General features: G+C 34.7%; 3 protein-coding genes across 3 annotated transcripts; 1 reads left to right on the top strand and 2 right to left on the bottom strand.

The window, feature by feature from the left end:
• Positions 1–2,002: 2,002 nt before the first annotated feature.
• LOC134233062 (intermembrane lipid transfer protein VPS13D-like) lies at positions 2,003–14,116 on the bottom strand. The gene is made up of 12 exons (XM_062715062.1): positions 13,936–14,116; positions 8,532–8,736; positions 7,914–8,115; positions 7,328–7,516; positions 6,163–6,329; positions 5,716–5,769; positions 5,402–5,482; positions 4,381–4,525; positions 4,009–4,181; positions 2,910–3,033; positions 2,485–2,557; positions 2,003–2,151 (listed from the first exon to the last, which is right to left on the bottom strand). The coding sequence occupies exons 1-12, from the start codon at positions 13,958–13,960 to the stop codon at positions 2,030–2,032; spliced, it is 1,560 nt and encodes a 519-aa protein (XP_062571046.1). The 5' UTR covers positions 13,961–14,116; the 3' UTR covers positions 2,003–2,029.
• LOC134233094 (tripartite motif-containing protein 2-like) lies at positions 9,052–11,473 on the top strand. Its single transcript, XM_062715091.1, has 2 exons — positions 9,052–9,171; positions 9,434–11,473. Exon 2 carries the CDS (start codon positions 9,434–9,436, stop codon positions 11,165–11,167), a length of 1,734 nt encoding a protein of 577 aa, XP_062571075.1. The 5' UTR covers positions 9,052–9,171; the 3' UTR covers positions 11,168–11,473.
• A 1,423-nt stretch (positions 14,117–15,539) lies between the features above and the next one.
• On the bottom strand, positions 15,540–20,175 carry LOC134233105 (intermembrane lipid transfer protein VPS13D-like). Its single transcript, XM_062715100.1, has 9 exons — positions 20,090–20,175; positions 19,814–19,995; positions 19,588–19,661; positions 18,617–18,784; positions 18,158–18,361; positions 17,773–18,026; positions 17,343–17,500; positions 17,134–17,234; positions 15,540–16,124 (listed from the first exon to the last, which is right to left on the bottom strand). The coding sequence occupies exons 2-9, from the start codon at positions 19,908–19,910 to the stop codon at positions 16,041–16,043; spliced, it is 1,140 nt and encodes a 379-aa protein (XP_062571084.1). The 5' UTR covers positions 19,911–19,995; positions 20,090–20,175; the 3' UTR covers positions 15,540–16,040.
• Between the last annotated feature and the right edge of the window lie 636 nt (positions 20,176–20,811).

Consider the following 20,811-nt stretch of genomic DNA (forward strand, 5'->3'; position numbering starts at 1 on the left):
ATAGCACCATCAGAAAGCAAAATCACCATCCTGAAAAAAGCCAAGAGTAAAACCCTGGGAGTGCAAGCAAGGTAAAATTCTTTAAGTCATATTAAAATTCATAATTATAAATCTTAAATTTAAATTTCTAAAAACACTTTCTTTACTTTTTTTTCTAGGTACATTGTTTGTTTGTTACTTTTTTTTACAATAATAAAGTTAAACGTTGTAAAGTGTCATTGAGATAAAATTCAACTGTATACACACAAACATTCAAAATTTACTCACTTCTTGCATCATCATTTTGAAAATTTAATTTTAGCAATAGCCTTTTTTATCTTGATTTCTACAGACTTTTTAAAACAAATATGATTGATTAAAACCATAAAATGTTTATTTAACCAATACAAAATCTACCTCGGTGAACTTCCAGGTCTGTGTGGCTTTCCTGCGCTCGTCTCGTTTTCTGAGGGTGAGGGGGACAACCCTCCCCGGTCTGGGGGCGATGTCATCTATGTCCAGAGTACCATGCTCTTCCCTGAGGGGTAGGAGGACCGATTGTGGGGGTCTCGGGAGATATCGACCCCTCATGCTCTAACATACCCCCGCTGGTCATTCTCCATAACTGGTTACGATTACCAATCTCCTGTTAATCAATAAATTATCTAATTACCAATATCCTAGCTTTACAGACATATTGTCAAAAACATGTTACTGTAGATGCATTCACAGCACATAAATTGAATTCACATAATAACCTAGGAGGACTTAAAACCTTCATTTGACTTAAACTCCAAAATTAAATTAATCAACAGTCAAGTTATCTTATTAAAGGTACTTGGATACACATTTGAAGTTAATCTTTTCTAATTTTTTCTGTTTAATATCACGAATTATATATTTTAATAGCATTTCACACAAAAAATAAATAAATTAAAAATCTTATTTCGTTTAAAAGTTATTAAAACTTTAAATTTTTGGCGGGTTTGATTGACACATCCTTGCACTTTCACATATTTTAATTTTATTCTTAATCATTAGGAAAAGTGGCAATTTTGATGTGTTTTAATGAGAAATATTAAAACTTTTATCAAGAAAAATAATTTTATTCAGAGTAGAAATGTTAGAAAGCAAAACACTTTCACAAGTATCGTCATTCCGAACTAAGAGATGCGTGCAGATTTTAGCAAATCGAGCACACTCGTGTTATGTACACAGTTTTTATAAACAGGGCTCAAGTTCTGTTATTGTTTATATTTAGAATTCACTGGGTGTGTTCAATCGTCACAGTCTGCTTACCACAACTGCACGGACTGACAATATATTGTGTGTTTGTTTTGCTTTCGAACGTGTCTACTCTGGTTTTCTATAATAGTATTAATATTTTTCATTTATACAAAACGAGATTGCCACTTTTACTAAGGATTAAGAATAAAATCAAATTTGTGAGCGTGCACCGATATGTCAATCAAACCCGCCGAAAAATTTGAAATATCAATATCTTTTAAACGAAATAAGATTTTTAATTAATTTTTGTGTGAAATGCTATTAAAATATATTATAAGTCGTAATCTTATAGAGAAAATAATAACGTAAATCTGTGTCCAAGTACCTTTAATGTTTCCTTATATTTATTCCAATTTCTTTCCTTAGTCATCATTATGCCAAACCTCATTCATTGAAAAATGAAGAAAAAAGCTATTACTTCTAAAGCTGCATGTATTTTGCAAAACATATATTACTTTACCTTTTTACAAAATTTGATGTACTGATCTTGAACAACTTCTAAAACCAGTTCTGTGTGAGGACTATCCTGTGTCGACCTTCTTAAAATAAAATAGAAATAATTAAAATTTAAACATTCAAGATAATTGATTAATTATAAAATGAAGAATTGCATGATTTCATTTTGACAAAACCTGCAAGTGAAACTACATCAAAACCAACATTTTATTACAGAAAACTGATTTCCAATTCTAGACTAATATTGATCAAGCTTATTAAATAGAACACACCTTGGAAAGGTAGCTGATGCGCCAGGTAAATAAAGTTAGGATAACAGAGTTGCTTCCCTTTCCTCCAGTTTGTCCATATTGTAGGTGGCACTAGTTCCTCCCTTAACTCTCAGTGTTATGGAGTGACTCAACATTGGCTCATCCCAGGCATAAGGTACTATCGGGAATTTTACATTTAAAATTCAGTTTTAAAGAAATATACTTAATATAGACACTGACAATATAATTGTATCTATTAATTAGGGCAGAGAAAAGCAACTGACATATACTGTATACAGGATTATTTTCGCCCCGTTTTATTTCCCTTTTGAACTTGTGAACAATTTTGCCTTATTTCATATTCGCCCAGCCTTAGTTCTGTTTAAGAAATTATGAGGTGTAATTTGAATTGCCCCATTTAAATTCGCCCAATCAAGGAGAGGGCACTAGTGGCAAAAATAAAACGTGGTGAAAATATCCTGGTATACAGTACATGTAATTTGAGGCTTACATTGTACCCCAGGCTGAACAAAAGCTTTCAGCTTCTGTTCTGTTGTGTCACTTTGGAAATATTCCACAGGAATCTAAAATATTGAATTGAATGAAAATTGCATACCGTATACGTAAAATTTTTAGCGAGGATTTAATTTTGGCATTATTAGCGAGGGTGTCCAGGTTGCTAAAATTGAATATCGCTAAAAATTAATCCCGTTTTACTTGTAATAGCTTTTAAAATGTGCATTTTAAAATCGCTAAAATAACATCTTGCTAAAAATAAATTACCAGTTTTTAAGGACAAATTGCTAAATTTGCGTCTCGCTAAAATTTCCACTTATACGGTATATATTGTCCTATAATTCAGATTCTATAATTACAAGACAATACAACTATTTTTCCTCAGAGTTTTATATAATATACAAGACAAAGTCCACTAACTTCAGCCCAGTTGTCGATTCTGATGGGAGGGGGGACTTCCCCTGCGTCCCCAAACACAATGAAGTAGGTGGGTCCCTCCATCACTATCTCCACCTTCAGCAGATGACTCACGTTCTGATCATCCCTAAAAATAGATTTACACATTTATTCAGGTAACATCTAATTCATCACAACTCTCATAAAGAAAGCAGCACTGAATTTTTTTCATTGTGTCTCAATTTCTTTTGGACAAGAACTCCCCAAAGCCATGTATAATATGTGAAGATCTACGATGAGTAGTTGCTGAGAAAACTGCAACGAAAATTTGTCATGTATAAAACGGACACACAAACACACAAGGGTAAAACAGTTTATTATATGATTGAATAATTTCCATCTCTCTGATTGGCTGAGATCCAACTATGTTAGAAAAATATTACGTTGTATTGACCTGCACGTGACGTTCCAGGTCAATACAAGGATTTATTTCCTCTACATTGATCTAAAAATAGATTGGGATATTCCAAATTGATACAAATTGTTTTGGAAAGCTATTTAAACGACTATGATTTTTTTTTTTCATGTGAACAAAACATAAACGAATATATATTTTAGGGTGAGGGTGGTAAGAGGGGATGCAGGGACCCCCCTCCAACACTTTTACTGTTTTAACTTTTTAGCAGTCATTTTTTCCTGATAATACTCCTTCCTTTCAAAATCTATCCTATAAAAAAGACTGCCATTATATATTTTTTCATGGCAACTAAAATTGATAAAAAAAAAAATCAAATTGATACTACTGGTAAGGTTTATTCACATTTTAATTCTGCTTCTGTCTTGTATTTGGCTAGGACTTAATTAAATGCAAACAAGTAATGAGCTGTATAATTTTATCAGTGGATCATATAATAAAACAATTATTGCTGTTTTTTGGTCAAACAATGATTTAGCCATCTTCGAAGTACAATATTCACCTCGCCCTTCGGGCTCGGTGAATATTGTACTCCTCAGATGGCTAAATCATTGTATTGACCTCAAAAAAACAGCAATAATTGTATAATATCCCCCTCTCCTTCGCAGCAGGGGTATAAATATTATTTACAAGAAGATCAATTCATACCTTATATTAATGTGGAAAGAATCCGTTTTGTCAATTCTGAATCCACCTGACCAGGAGGAAGATCCCACATCCAATAGATTTACACATAACAACTGGTCAAGGTCAAGTCTTGGCCAATGAAATGGAAGCTTACATTGTGGAAGGGCAATCAAACAGGTGTCTAGCTTCATTGTCTGCAAGAGATCAAGTTTACAAAATGTGCACAAAAATCTAACTTCCGTGGCAATTCCTAAAATGAATTTATATCCTGAGAAAAAATGAACTGAATAAATTATGTTTTCCCCTTTCCTGGCATGAAAATTTACACATACATGATATTCTCTGAAAACAATTTAAGAAAATCGCCATCAAATGATTCCAACATGTACTCACTTCAGACTGGGCAAGATGTCTCTGAGCGATCGCTAATTTGTGACTGGATTGGTTGTCAATTTCATACAAGGGGGCAAAGGTCACAATGTTTGTGTCAGCATAGAGTCCCTTCCCTTGGTGAACCCCTATACCAATGTTGTACACCCTTAAAAACATATATATAAAATTCAATACAAGCCTAATCAGATCTTCATATTTAATTAAAAAAAAAAACCCACTTTTTATTGAAAGTCAAAATTCTTTTTTTATTCATAATATGATCAGTTTATCACGGCTCTTAAAATATTTCTTTACAGGTAATTATATAAGTTATATACTGTATCATTAAAAAAAATATTGGCTGCACGTAACAGGAAGATTACATGGCCTGCTTATAAATAAGTACTGTAAACCAACTTTTATTTGCATGTGAGAAATTTTCGCGAGGGGCGCAAGAGCTTCGTCATCGCGAATATTTCTCGCCGCGAACGGGTCCTTAAAGTTTCTTTTTCTATTAAAAACAGTTCCAAAAAAAGCTTGATTGCGAAAATTTATCGTCAAGAACTAGTTTACTCCCAGTAAATCGTGAAATAAAGTTGTGGCGAATAAAAGTTGGTTTACAGTATCTTTGAGTGTGTGAAATATGATTCATAAATTTAAATTTAATTTAAATTTATTACAATAATACCTTTTTAAGGAAAATATAGTATAAGAATTCCAAAAGTTAAAATAAATAAGCACTAAGAAAACAGTACACCAATATGACAAGACCCTATATTTTTAAGCCCTCAGGTACTTCATGCCAATCCAAAGCCAGGAGATAAAATACAATACAGTGGGGTATGGTATCGGATACTATCAGTAGTACAGTGGGGGTATGGTATCGGATACTATCAGAACACCCTGGGGCCTCCTCATACAGTCATGCTCCTCCCTTCACCCGAGACAGAACTGCTCCCCTCCCAGCCTCTATTGGACTTACTGTGTGTTAGGGATACAAATGGCCAAGGACAGCTTGGCTTGACTTTGTAGTTGTACTAACCAGTCTGGGCGGTTGCCAGTCTTGGGAACCACATTCAGTCTCCTCATGCCGGTACCACTCTCCAGGGAGAACCGCTTACACCTGGGTCAGATAAAAGGACAAGAGTAAGCTTGCAAGTACACCATAAATTGTTCCAAAATAAAATTTAAATCATGAATGAAAAAATTTTTTCCTTTGAAAAATTTTAACTCAGAATATAAAGTAGGCAAACAATAGTTCCATTGGTCATGATTTAAGTGAACATGCATCTACACAACCTAAGGGATGCTTTTTACTCAGCTGAGCTAAAATAAATATCAAAAGTAAAGTATTACCACACAGGGACACTGTCTGGACCCTGCACTGACTTTCCTACTCTCATTGTACATCTGTCAAAGGAAAAAAAAAGTAAGTAATCAGTGAAGAAGGAACAGTTGAATGTATGCTAAGAGGCATCATCCTATCAAATTAGCTTATCAGGGTCTATTTACAGTAACTTGAGAATTTAGTCCTTCATTCAGAAAACACACAGGAAAGTGGTGAGGTCTAAATATCAGTGAACAACTTTGAAGGAATGTTAAACTAGGAAACCAACCATACCTCAAATAAAATTCCTTACAAATACATTTAGAGAAAAGGAATTAAAAACTATTTCATTTCTTACTACAAAGCTACGATGTTCATTAAATCTTTGAAAATGATGTTCAAAGAATTCATGGTTTTCAGCTTTTGAAACACATATATACAGTAGTGAAGCTATAAGATAATGACAATGTGCTCACAGATTGGGAAGGTCCTTCTCGGCGTAACAGAACAGTAGTGGGGTGACGGAGCGGGCCAGTTCATGTTCCTCGTACTGTCCACCAGCATCCTGCTGGGAGAAGTCCTGTTTGAACACCAGGGGGAGCCCTGACTTGTTGACCAACCAGTAAGGGGCCGTCACATGGATCTAGAAAGAAGATAATCACATGGTTATTTCTATAATGTTCATGAGAAACTTTAGAGTAGTTACATAATAATCATAAATCATCCCAGAATTAATATAAAACAGTCTTCGAAATTAAGCGGTAGCCCGATGACCGAGTCTAGTAAAATCGGGATCGGGCTACCAAAAATTATTTACGCGCATGCCTGATGGGCTATTTAGTAAATTTGCGGTGGCGATTTTTAAGTATGATTCCTTTTATAAAATATCAAGAAGGCTATCCCAGGTCAGTGATTCACGAACAGGAGGGCTCTTCCAGAAGAAATAAAACTTGTTTCACAAAATGAAGTACGTAGAATCAAAGCGTCAGCAAAATTTGCTGGAAATCTGACCATGGACTGAATACACCGGTACTACGAATCACCGAAATGCCCCTTGGAATCACCGAAATACCCCTTAATTAATTTTCTTATGAATAAATAAAAGAGTAATAAATATATGATATCAACTATTCTTAAACCCAGATACATAGTTAAATTTTCATAATCTTACTGTAAGTATTTCTTTATTTAAAGATGTGTGCATGTCACACTGTTAACTGCAGCTGAACTGATGCAGAAAAGTATTTAAAACAATCTAAGTGATTTTGAACGTTTAGTGATCAAATTGAATTAGATCAGAAATGCAAATGTGATTGCACTTATCAAAACATATTTTTTTAATTTGTTATTACTCTTGAGTTGGGCTTAGCCTAGTAAAATTTCATTTGGGCTACCAAATTTTATACTTTAACTTGCCCTACGGGCTTGTAGTCAAAAAAGTTAAGCGCAAGACTGTAAAATACATTGAAAGTTTATTTATAACAAAAAAACTACAAACATTTACTAGGGCTCTTCTAATTATCTTTCAAGAGGAAAAATAGAAAAATACAATGAAACCTTCAACAATTTTACAAGTAAATTGTACTAGTTTTAATAAAGAAATCAATGTTTTCAGCAGCATCAGAATTCACTAGAACCTACAGAGACAGATCCTCCCTTCCTGAAGATGATTTTGATGACTAACTCCAGCAGCCGTTTCTTGGTGTCGTACAGACGAATCTTGACCTTGTGGTACTGGGGGCAGGTGGTGACAGGGGGAACCACCAACTCTTTACAGGTGGGGAAGTTCTCCAGATTCAGTCCCAGCTCCAACGCCTGCTGGGGATCGGCCTGTAACAGATAGTGTGTGTGAATAAACTTAAGTTTAGGCTACCTGAGATTGTTTTCATACTAGTTTAATCTTCTTTGCCCAGTAGTTAATTTTGACATTGAATGCAATTTTCACAAATTTATAATTATCTCCCCTTGCAAGAAGGTGTGGCCCTTAAACCTTTATATAAACAAACTACCAATGTGGATCACAGTAGATTATACAGGACTTTTATTTAATGAATGCCTTGAGCCTGCTTGTGCTTACAGCATGTAGGGGAGTACATTTTAATGAAGGCCTCAAGCCTGCTTGTACTTACAGCATGTAGGGGGGTACATTTCTCAATCCTGACTGTATACTTACAGCATGTAGGGGAGTACATTTTAATAAAGGCCCCAATCCTGACTGTATACTTACAGCATGTAGGTAGGCCTTCTCTCCTGTCTTCACTGTTCCACAGATCTGTGTGTCTTTGATGTAGTATCTCAGCTCTATGGGCAGAAGGTTACGAATGATCACAGGTGGACGTATGGATACTGTGTGTCCTGGTAGAATCAAACTCGAGTCCTCTGTCAGTAATTGCTCAGGGTAGTTCTCCCGCTTGACTGACACACAGAATCTAAGATATACAAACACATCCAATCAAATTCTACCAGAAGACAAATAAATTTCAATCTAAACAACAAATCTTCTTTTTCAAAATTAAGAATACCATCCATCACCCAATATACTCTCTTTCCCATTTTTGGCAATGATTTATTTTAAGTTAACTGTTTATCAGGCAATTACTTTGTTCTATATACCGAACAAAACTGGTGATAATTTATGCAAATCAATTTGTTTTACCAATGCTTGCAGAGAAATAAATTGGAAATTGGATTTATATTCATTTAATGAAAAATATAAATATAAATCAATATATAAATTCAAAACTTAATTTTTTTTAATAATTATCCATTGTAGATAAAACAAATAAATTGACTTTTTTCTGCTGCATACAACAAAGAAATAAAGGTTTATAGGAGTTAGTGTTACCTATAAACACCATTCCTTTCCGAAGAGTCACATTTCATTATTCTCTCCTTGACTTCCCCTGCCAAACCAACATGCTGCCATTGGATTGGTTGATTGCAATACTTGACCGGCCAATCAGATGGCCTAACATAGAGCATGGAAGACACATATGGAAGTGGAAGTGGTAAGGTTCCATTGGCTGGGATTTCAATGATGTTAAATTTACCTGTATGCAGAAAGATACACTTTTAACAAAACTGTTATTCTTTTAACCTTAGCTTTAGCCAACCCACCCCCACCCCACCATTCACATACAAGATCCAAATAAGTGAAGATGGAGATATTTGGGAGAAGGGAAAACATACTTAGTCTGTTATTCAATAAAAGCTTAATACACATATTTTTTTAATCTCACCAAATTTGAAATTCAGAATTTGTTTAAAATTTTTTCCATGTAATAACAAACTACATTTATCAAAGGTCCTGGAATGTTCTTCATTTAGTCAATTTAAAAGTACAGGTGATACATTTAAATCTATATTTATCTCCAACCAGGAAGTAAATTACAGATCTCGTCAAAGTCTCGACTAAAATCTCACTCTGACATTCCAAAGTTTGTTTGTTAGCAGATATATACATTTAGAGGTCATTTGCATTAAAAGTAAGTACTGGGTTGTCTGCAGACAGGAAATTTAAATTTTTCTCAAAAAAGGAATTTTTTTCATTAAGTACAACTTCTCTTACATAACTTAAAGTTTAATACAATAGAGTAGTTTTGAATAGGGAGATTCATCTTCAGTCTATAATTAGAGCCAGACAACATTATTGCAGTTCAGCTTTAACAATTAAATTGAAGATGTAATTTAACTGCTGCAGTTCCGGAACCCATATGCATGTAACAAACTTTTAAATGTTAATTTCAGATGGCACATTCCAAACCTAAAATTCCAGGCACTGCCCAACACTTTCTAGAATGTGGTTTTGAAGATTGTGAGAGAAATTGTGAATTTTACTGCAATTCCTGCCATCATCAGATGTGTAAACCATGCAGAGACCAACATTTAAAGATTCCAGAAAACAAAAACCATGAAGTGGTCCTTTATCAGAAACGTAGACGACAACTTCCTGTGAAAAAATGCAAGATCCACCCCAACAAAGAAGTAGATATTTACTGCAAAGACTGCAATATTCCTTTATGTTCAAAGTGTTCAACAATGCAAGAGCACCAGAGACATTGCTTTATCGATTTAGAATCTATTTATACAGAGAAATTTGAACTTTGCCAAAAGGAACTCTCTAAAATCCATAATTACTTTGTTCCTACGTCACAGGATTTACAGAGAGAAGTTCGGGAAGATGCCACAGAAGTTAAACAGATCATGGACAGCATACGGACATCCATGAAGGCTGAAGCCGAGTCTCTCAAAAACATGGTGGACACAGTGCTCTCAGAAAATATGGAAGAATTAAACCAAATAGAGAAGTCATTACTGGAGAAATTAAAGAGCCAAGAGAAGACATTTGATGATTATATTGCCTATCTCAGCGACCTTGTTAAAGAGTTCCAGAGTTACCTGTCCTCTAATGAGCTCACTAACTTCACAACTCAACTTCTAGACAACTTAAAAATAAAATCCATACCAGAAACCACAAAACCTATCACACCAGAATTTTCTTCTGTTGGATACAACAAAAATGATGTTGCAAAGTTATTAGGGAAAGTAATTAAATCAGATAGAAAGGCAGAACTAAGAAGAGTAAAGTCAATGGAAATTCTTCCTATTGCTACATCAATGAAATCTACAAGTGAACAGACAAAACAAGATAAACAAGTGAAATCTGACAAGAAACAAACAATGTCTCTATCTGCCTCTGTCACCAAGGTCAGGGAGTTCAATGTACCAGGTGTTGATGATGTATACCATGTATCACTAGATCAATCAGACAGACTCTGGATCAGTGACAATGTGGGTAATCTTGTCCAAACAGATCTACAGGGGAATGTGATACAGAAGATAAAAACCAGTGGTGGACTTGGTTACCACACAGTCACACAGGACAGGGATCTGATCTTTACAGACCAAGACAAGAAAGTCATCAATAGGATAACACAGGATAATAAAATCACTGAATTCATTAAAACTGGAGACTGGGAACCACGCAGCATACACTCCTCCCACATCAACGGGGACTTACTGGTGGGGATGAGGACAGATGAAGAGGGTAAAGTCACCAGGTACAACAAGACAGGAAAAGAACTACAGAACATACAGAGGGATAGCGAAGGATGGGAACTGTATAGTAATCCACACTACATCACAGAAAACATCAATGGAGATATCTGTGTATCAGAATATAATAAAAGGGCAGTAGCGGTGGTGAATAAATCAGGACAACACAGGTTCTTCTACACAGGTCAGGAGTCATGGTTCTATCCCTATGGAATCTGTACTGATGTCCTCGGTCACATCCTGGTGTGTGATAGTCTCAGTAACTCTGTTCACCTCCTTGATCAGGATGGTCAGTTCTTGTCTCTATTACTCACACCACAACAAGGGGTAGGGTATCCCATTAGTGTGTGTGTGGATGATGAGAACAATCTCTATGTAGGACAATATAAAACCAACACACTGACAGTGTACCAGTATCTACAGTGATTCTTATTCTGACATAAAACACTTTGTTTGAATATCCTGAATAGTGTACCCTTCAATAATCATTATACTGAACAAATTGCACAATACTATTACATGTAATTGATTTCAATAGTAAACATTTCATGAATACTTTTTTGGATTCCCAATTAAAAGATATCTGTCTATTTTACTATGTGGTGAATGGTGAAAATGATTATGAAACAAAATAATCTACAGTAAAACATGGTTATAGTGAAATGCTTGTAATTACATGTAATTCCTGCTAACAATATGCTTTTAAAACATTTTGTAAATTAAAATTGCACATCCCTGGAATTTCACTTTCAGCTTATTTTACTGTACTGATCAGGGTTCTCCACATTTGAAAATTTAACCATGGAGGAAGCTGCGTAAAGACAAAATGTGACCAAAAACTCGAATGCGCATTAGACTTCCTAATCTTCATTAATCAATGACTGGTTTAACAATTTGTAAACTTTACCATTGCAACACAAAACAATGGAATAACTAACTCTGTTTAAAGTTAAAAAAAAAAATAAGAATTAAAATTCAAAAGGATTTATCCTGTATTTTACCTCACAAATGTACCAGAAGTTGCCCAAAACTGTAGTAATCTTCCGAAGGAATTAAAAAATATTGTTGATACATAAACCAGGGCAATATTATTCAGAAATTTATAATTGTAAGAATTGTTGTAGCCTGTTGTATGAAATGTTTTGTTTAAATATGACTAAAACTGATGAATGGGTAGTATTTTTTTTAAGTAAACACACAAAGGAACAATTGGATAAGTGTCCTTTTTTTTCTAAGCATTCTATTTTTCTAGATAATGAGTTTTTCACCAAGTTCTGTTTACTTCTCCACGTGCCCCAGTGCTAAAATAGCGCCACGCGACGTCTCATAACAACGGGAAGTAACTCTAAAAATAAGACGGCGATTGACACTTAGGTCCTATGCACATTTTATCGAAACGATAATAGTCAAATCTTAAAAAACACAGCAGGGGAAATTAATTAAATACAGAGGAATATTGATTTTTTACAGAGTATTTTTGGGCTAATATCATCAAGATTTCAGACGTTAAACCAGAAGTCTCTGTCGAGACTGTAGCTCTACTGGTTTGTACTTGGCATTTTAAAGGTATTTAACAGAAAATTCTATTTTTAATAACCTTGGCAACACCGTTCATTGAAATCAAAAACTGATGCACTATTCTATGTATCTAAGTGTAGTCTACTTGTGTTCCAAGTTATACTGAAATCAGACCAAAACTGTAGAAGGAGTAGCATTTTAAAGGAATTTCACAGAAAATTCTATTTTTAGTAATCATGGCAACACTGTTCATTGAAATCAAAAACCGATGCACTATTCTATGTATCTTAGTGTAGTCTACTTGTGTGCCAAGTTATATTGAAATCAGACCAAAAATGTAGAAGGAGTAGTGTTTCAAAGGAATTTCACAGAAAATTCTATTTTTAGTAACCATGGCAACACCGTTCATCGAAATCAAAAACTGATGCACTATTCTTTGTATCTTAGTGTAGTCTAATTGTGTGCCAAGTTAAATTGAAATTAGATCAAAAATGTAGAAGGAGTAGCATTTTAAAGGAATTTCATAGAAAATTCTATTTTTAGTAACCATGGCAACACCGTTCATCGAAATAAAAAACTGATGCACTATTCTATGTATCTTAGTGTAGTCTAATTGTGTGCCAAGTTATATTAAAATCAGACCAAAACTGTAGAAGGAGTAGCGTTTTTAAGGAATTTCACAGAAAATTCTATTTTTAGTAACCATGGCAACACCGTTCATCGAAATTAAAAACCGATGCACTATTCTATGTATCTTAGTGTAGTCTACTTGTGTGCCAAGTTATTTTGAAATCAGACCAAAACTGTAGGAGGAGTAGCGTTTTGAAATATTGTTTACAGACAGACGGACAGACAGACAGACAGACAGACAGACGGACGGACGCCGGACGCATTACTATCGCATAAGCTCTTCTGGTCTCTGACCAGTAGAGCTAAAAAACTACTTAGTTTCGACTACCCTGGCTCGGATGCGTGTCAACTACGAGACATCGTTACTATATGTCTTTGAATTCTTGTAAATCTTCTAATTATTATGAAGTAAACTGGACACAGTTAGAATTCAACAAAATAAAGTGTAATACAAAAATACAGAGCCCCGTTAACAGTAGTTTATATATTAGATATCTACTCATACTGATAAAACAGCTGGCCGACCGACCTTCAATTCATGAATTCTCACGCTTCTCGGCACATTCACAGCTGATCGACCGTGGGTAATTAGCACTATTACCTGTCCCCGTGCGCTTGGGGGGCTTCACACCACGTTGTATAAACACAATTAACTACTCAGATAGTATATTGCAGGTGTAATCTCTGAAAATGCAAGTTTTAAATTCTTAAATTTAACCATGGCGGGCGCGGATTTTAACCATGGCGCAGCAAATTTAACCATGGCGCACACAAATTTAACCATGGCGCACCTCCATGGTAAAACCCCTTGTGGAGAACCGTGCTGATAAAACAAGTATAAAAAATTTCATTCCCATGATAAAGATATACTCTCCTTGGTAAATTATTCAATTTACTGTGGATAAAATATTTCCACAAAGGAAGTAATCAATGAAGAAAGCAGCATTAAAGAAAGGAATCATTTGGAAACCAGTTTATATCAAACAATGGACTTGACTGGAAACACTATTTACATGTGATATGACTAAGTTTTTACAGACAGTTACCTTCCAAGCCTGAGTGTGTGGCCATCTTAAGGTCAATGCTGGAGTCAAGTTCATTTCTGACAATCAGTGCTGATCTGACCGTTATCAGTTTACGAGCTTTTCCTTCCTGTTTGACATCAAACACAAGTCGTGCTGGCTTCTGGATGGATGGGTCATGTTTAGAACTGTATGTTAACTGAAAAATAAGAACAAATCAGCTTTTAGAAAAAAGTAAAGCTTAAAAAAATGATACTACCACTGCAATTTTGAAATTATCTATTTAATTTTTGTAATTGTATGTGACCTTGAACTTGCTTAAAATAAGGTGACCTTGATTTAAAAATGACACATCAAAAGTTAATACTCACCCCACACAATTTTCACCTCATGACAATTTTTCTCCTTGTTGTGGAAGAAGAAAGGCATTTTTTCTCCAGACTCCACTTTTTTCCACTCTGAAGCCATTATATAGTGGTCATCTTTAGTACCTTTTCTTCTACCTGACCAGTAAAAATTCAAAATATGTCAAACATCATCAATTTTACATCAATTCATGACAGGAAACAGCACTTTGGAAAATGGTTCAATATTTATAAAATTTATCATGTTGACATTACCATTACTATTTATTATGATGCAAATCAAGCATATACCACATTTCAAATTGGTTTGGATTTCTAAACACCTAGATAATTGACCAGTTCTTTATAAATGGAGAATTAATTTTATTAATATTAATAAGTACATATAATTATAAAATTACATTATTGTTGACAAGTAATTCAAGCTACCAGTCAGGATGTTCTACTTCCATTGATGAACTCTTCATAATTAGAGGCCCGTTTGGTCGTCTGAGTGGCACGGCATGCATTTGCGGATAATACAAAACATGCTAATCTCAATCCAATTTTAATGTTAATTAAATGTATTTGTCATTACAATTAACGAATAGAACTAAGATGAAAGAGAGCGAGATCCCCAAATTTATTATCCATTAATAAAAAAAAATACATTTTTGAGGCATGTGTATTGTATTTAGATGTAACTTACGATAAATAGAAACATACACTGATATCATTGTCATTTCTACTCTTGATGGATTCAAGTCAACAAAATGAAATATTTCATTTGCATTTCGATAGAATTTGTTCATTGACTGTAAGTTATATATAGTATAAAAATAGTTTCTCTATTGTAGTTTTTACACAATAAAACCCCCGTCGGCTCCTTTAAATAACAGCTTGAGAGCATTCTTAAATAATTCAAGGCTTTTATGCACTTTTTGATTGACTGAAAAATTCATATACGTGTATATTGTATAATCTGTGTTACCTACATCACTGTCAAAAACATATCCGTTTGCTTGATGTTAATTTGAATTTTGCACAATTTAATGCAGTTTTTCAGGTGAAGCTTTCTTTTTTTATATACTTAAATCAAATTATAAAGAAAATCAATGCATTTAATATCTTACCAAGTTATACAGTATAACCTGGGTTGGAACAGTTAAATACATTTTTTTTATTAACCACTTCACATAAATTCATTCAAAAAGAAATTATATATACTGACTTGCATTTAATTAGAAACTTAATGAAAAACAAATATCATGAACAATTTATTCTTTAATAATCAACAAATGGCAAATAACAAACAAAAATTCTGACCATATAGATCCATTTCTATATTAAAAAGAAAGAGTTTCAATAAAATTACAATCATACATATGCAAATCTTATCATGTGTTTATAATCAAATCTGATTAATTAATACATTCAGGACACTTGTTTATCATCAGAATTGAAGCACAACATTACCAGCTGTTGAATGTTTCATTTCCTGACAGATAAATGCATTTATTTAATTATCTAACAATCTCTTAGACTAAGTCTTGCAATCATATCTTTAATATCAAGTTACAAATACAATAAATGAATGTATAATCAAAATACATTCCTAGAAATGTGTATGGGAAAAAAAATCATTATGCATCATTTTCAAACTTTCTATCACCAAGTTATGAAGTAATTCACATGTGATGAAATAAATCCAATATGACACGTTTGTTCCTGATGGCTCTATAAATCACATACAACATGTTTCTTTCTGATGGCTCTATTTATCCACTATGTATCTTCAGCCTCTGTAGACGTCAGTGTGTGTTGTTGTTCTTCATACAAATTACGGGCGTAGTTGATCTGTTGACTCACCTGACAAGAAATAGATAACAGTGAAGCATACTGGTAGTGCTCCAGCCTTCATTGTGTTAACATGCACAGCCAATGTATGAACTTTTTGACATGATGTATTTTTATGTCCCAGTCAAAGTTACACAGTTTACAAGAACTCTACGGTTTACAGAGATTTTCATTACCAGTAAATATGGCTGAATACAGACATGCAAATCTGCAGTGTTTACATTAATATCCAGGTACATGTACATTTTAATATGATTCTCTAATAAAGGTAATAATTAAATGATAAGACAAATATGTGCATAATAAGAAAAAGAAATCCCTCCGACAATAGTATCTGTTAGGCACATTTACCCTTTTAGCCACTGTACAAGTGTAACAGTCTAATACACTTAACCTTTAAGCCCTAGTCTGTCACGCTTAACCTTTCAGTCATGGTCTGTTAGTCACACTTACCCTTTAAGCCACAGTCAGTCAGGCTAAACCTCTCAGTCACAGTCTGATTGTAACACTTTCCCTTTCAGCAAATCTTTTTGTTACACTTACTCTCTCAGTCACAGTCTGATTGTCACACTTGCCCTTTCAGTCACGGTCTGTCTGTCACATTTACCCTTTCATCCACAGGCTGTTTGTTACATTTACCATTTCAGTCATGGTCTGTTTGTTAGACTAACCCTTTCAGTCATGGTCTATTTGTCACACTTACCCTTTCAACCAAGCTCTGTTTGTCACTCTTACCCTTTCAGCAATGGTCTATTTGTCACACTTACCCATTCAGTCACAGTCTGTTTGACACACTTACCCTTTCAGTCATGGTCTGTTTGACACACTTACTCTTTCAGTCACGGTCTGTTTGTCACACTTACCCTTACAGTCACGGTCTGTTTGTCACACTTACCCTTTTAGCCACAGTCTGTTTGTCATACTTACCCTTTCAGCCACAGTCTGTTTGACACACTTACCCTCTCAGTCATGGTCTGTTTGTCCCACTTACCCTCTAAGCCACGGTCTGTTTATCACTTACCCTTTCAGCAATGGTCTGTTTGTCACATCTTATCTGGGGGACCCTCTGTTGATCAGAAGCTGATGTTTGTGACCTCACAAGCTCCAGGTAATATCTGCCCTCTGTAAATCAACAAAGAAAGATACAATAACTCTAAATATACTTTTCAAGACACAACAGTCATGTAATTATGTTAAAACCATTTGACTGGAATCGCCCCCATCACTTACTGATTTCCACCACCAGACACTGGAACAGCTCTTTGTGGGGGACCTTGAGAATGATGTTCCCAGAGTCAGCCTCACCCCCCAGTAAGAAGTACACCTGTTTAGAGGTGATCAGAGACATCAGTCTGTCTTCTCTCCTCAGCTGTTCTACAGCTATGAAACTACAACCACCACATAAACAATTTAAAGATTTAATTACTTTCTAGTCTTTTAACATTTTACACCCACTTTGTTTCACAGTGGTCTTCAATTTTTTACCATTTCTTACCATAACATACTTACATACAAACAGATTACTTATTAATAAATACATAAATATAAGAAAAAGATTACAAATTTTCTTATATGAGTATTCATACAAAAACTCACGACTTAATACATGCGAAAGTCTGATTTAATTGATAGATGATTTTTTCTTTTATCTAATAATTACAATTCCTCCAGGTTCCTCTTGTTGAGATCATGCAGTAGTTTCTGTGACTTGGCATCGTTTTGAGAATAAGGAGGCAGCAGCATCCCTGCCCCATGACAGCACCGTGGGAGTCGGAGGGGCGGGGGACTGATACGAGAGCTGCTACTGCTGGTGTCCCTGATAGCGTTAGCTGCACCCGAGGCAAGGTCGAGTACTCCGACTACAGGCTTAGTCACCGTACCAATCACTCCCTTCCCTATCCCTGTCACAAGGCCCTGATAACACATAAAGCAAATTACAGCTGAAAAATTCAAATATAATTTTTTTTAAAAACACTTTTCCCTTTTCTACTAGTCTTCAATTACTTAAAATTTCAGAACCCTTTGAATTTCCTGCAATGAATTACCTCAATACCATCTTCCTTGAAGCCATCATAGGGCTGAGTGAATATACTGGTCACAGCACCAAACAGTCCATTACCAAAACCTTTGACTCCAGCCAGTATATGCCCCCCGCTGGACTGGGCACCGGTCCTCAACTGCTCCCGTCTGTCCTGGTAATTTTTGTCCATGTTCAGTGTCCCAAGTCCATCAGATAGTGATCCTACAACCTATAAACATCAAACAGCATAAAACACTTTAAAGAAATCATTTTCAAAATCTATTCTAAATTGCTGATTCAAAAGAATATTAACCACTAGGAAGTAACATGACAAATGCACGGTCTATATGTAAAAATATTATGACACTTTTTTAAATTTGAGTTTCAACACTTTGAATAATGTACATTTAATGAAAAATATTGTACAATTTGAACATAAACAGTAGCATGTACTGCTTATCAAGTTGCAAACTAAGCTAATTACCTTGGCAGCCGAGTTGGACACTCCATGTGTGACGTTCGTCAGGAGACCCCTCACATTGCCATCATTGATCAGACCTGAAATTCCCTCTGTGACATCATTAAACAGACCCAGGGGATTCCCAAGGAAGTCCACAGAACCCAGGATCTTGGCTGCCTGACTCTTCAGCTCCTGTCAAACAAGGCAATCCATACAATGAACATTATATAAACATCTACATCTACATACTGTAAACCAGTTTTTATACGCGTCATTTTTTATTCGCGACTGACCGCTAGAGAACTAATCCGCGACGATTTATTTCCGCGAACAAGTTGTCACATTTTTTTTTCCACAAGTATTTTTTGTATCAAATTAAAACCTTATATCCACCCCTAAACTAGGTTAAATGCTACCATGAGTACTGCTTACGCATTATTCAAGCCAAAGGGTAATTATTACAATTGGTTTGGACAGAGCAGGGCTGTGTCATAATTAGCCGTAATTACTGTAACCAAGCTTTCTCTATCTCGTCTGTGACAATAAATGAACAATAACACAAGCTGATATAATTATTGACAGTTTTAATCATTTTTAGACAAAAAGTTTTAGATTTACCATTCGTTTTTATTTTTTTACTGAATGTTTGTAATTAAATTCTAACTGCTCCTAGTGCAATGAAGTTCTTCCGTGATTACATATTTAAGTGTCGGGATCAATATCGGCATTCAAAAAAGGGCAAGTGACTCTAATCATAACATGGAAATTATAATGAACAACTGGTTCGCGACAATAAATATCCGCGAGCAGAGGTTGCTCGTGGAACTCACGGATATTTATCGCACCAATATAATACTTGGTTTACAGTAATACGGTGTTCCATCAAACTTGATGAATTACTATACAAGTGAAAACACTGGATTTTGTTTGAAAACTTCAATTACTGCGAGTTAGAAAAAATTAAATATTTTAAGGGCTGACAAAAATGTAAAAACCTCAGTGTAGTGGACTCCTATCTCTTTCTGAAGGAAGACAATGGTTTCAAACAGGTGACTTTTGATGAAAGGATCTGTAAAAGGATTGAATATATTACAATACCTTGAGAAGTAAACTTATGAACATCAGGCTCATACATTTAAGATATGAGTGTAATTTTAAAATTGAAACAGAAAAACCTGTCGGATAGTAATATTTAAGTTTTTATTCTATTTCAGACATTACCAAGATCCACTTTGGCGTCTTCGAATCTGACAAGTGGTAGAGACATGTCTCTCTTCAGAGCCTTCAAGTCAGCTGAAAGTTTGGAGGCAGTGAGCATGCTCAGATTGACACGACTCGTGTGGATTTTCAGGAGTCCAAAGTAATATCTCTTGGTCTTCACTGAAGTAGCAGCTGCAAGTGCTCTGTAAAAAGTTGGTGTACATGTACATAACGTATCAGTTTGCTTCAATGTATCTCTATACAATAATGAATGCTTTTATCGGTTATCAAACTAACCCACACACTATTACAGGTAAACTTCCTTATCTCCACATCGGCGGGACAATCGGGAAATGTCGAGATATCCGAGGTGTTGAGATATCAGAGTTGAGACTCAACGTCCTTAATTTAAGTACTGCATAGTAAAACATGTACATGTAAATACGTACATGTCTTCAAAAGACTTTAGCTTGCTTGTTTCAGCTATCCCTCCATATTTATTAAAAAATCTGTGGAATTATTCACAAATGTAATTCAATAAAATGCTTCGCTTTTTTATGGAAATCTAATTTTACTAAATAAAAGTTTTCCATCCAGCATTCCGCGTGCAACTTGCTTTGTCAGAGCAGGATACGTAATGCGCTTTATATAAACTCAGATACAAAATGGTATAAAGTTGACTTCCGTGATACGGGGAAAAAAAATCAATGCGTATTCTCAAGTTATTTTACTTTACTTCATTTTTATTTCATCATCATTCATCATTATTTTTCATTTTGTTTCCAAATCAAAATTTTAATAAAAGGATTTGCGTATTAAAAGAAGCTCAATGATGTAACACCTGCATATGGATATCATGGCTTGTCGTGCGCATGCCATAGATTGGATTGTTTCCGGTTGAATGCATTTTTACTACAATTTCTAAGTTAAATTGAATTTAATGTGCATATTATTCATCATAATTCAGTTACTTTTTTTAAAAAGTAAAATATTGAAGTTATGTTATATTTCAACATTAA

Source organism: Saccostrea cucullata, unplaced genomic scaffold (genome assembly GCF_032062105.1).
Source record: "Saccostrea cucullata isolate Sc308-1 unplaced genomic scaffold, CSIRO_AGI_Scuc_v1 ctg509, whole genome shotgun sequence".
NCBI classification, from domain to species: Eukaryota; Metazoa; Mollusca; class Bivalvia; order Ostreida; family Ostreidae; genus Saccostrea; species Saccostrea cuccullata.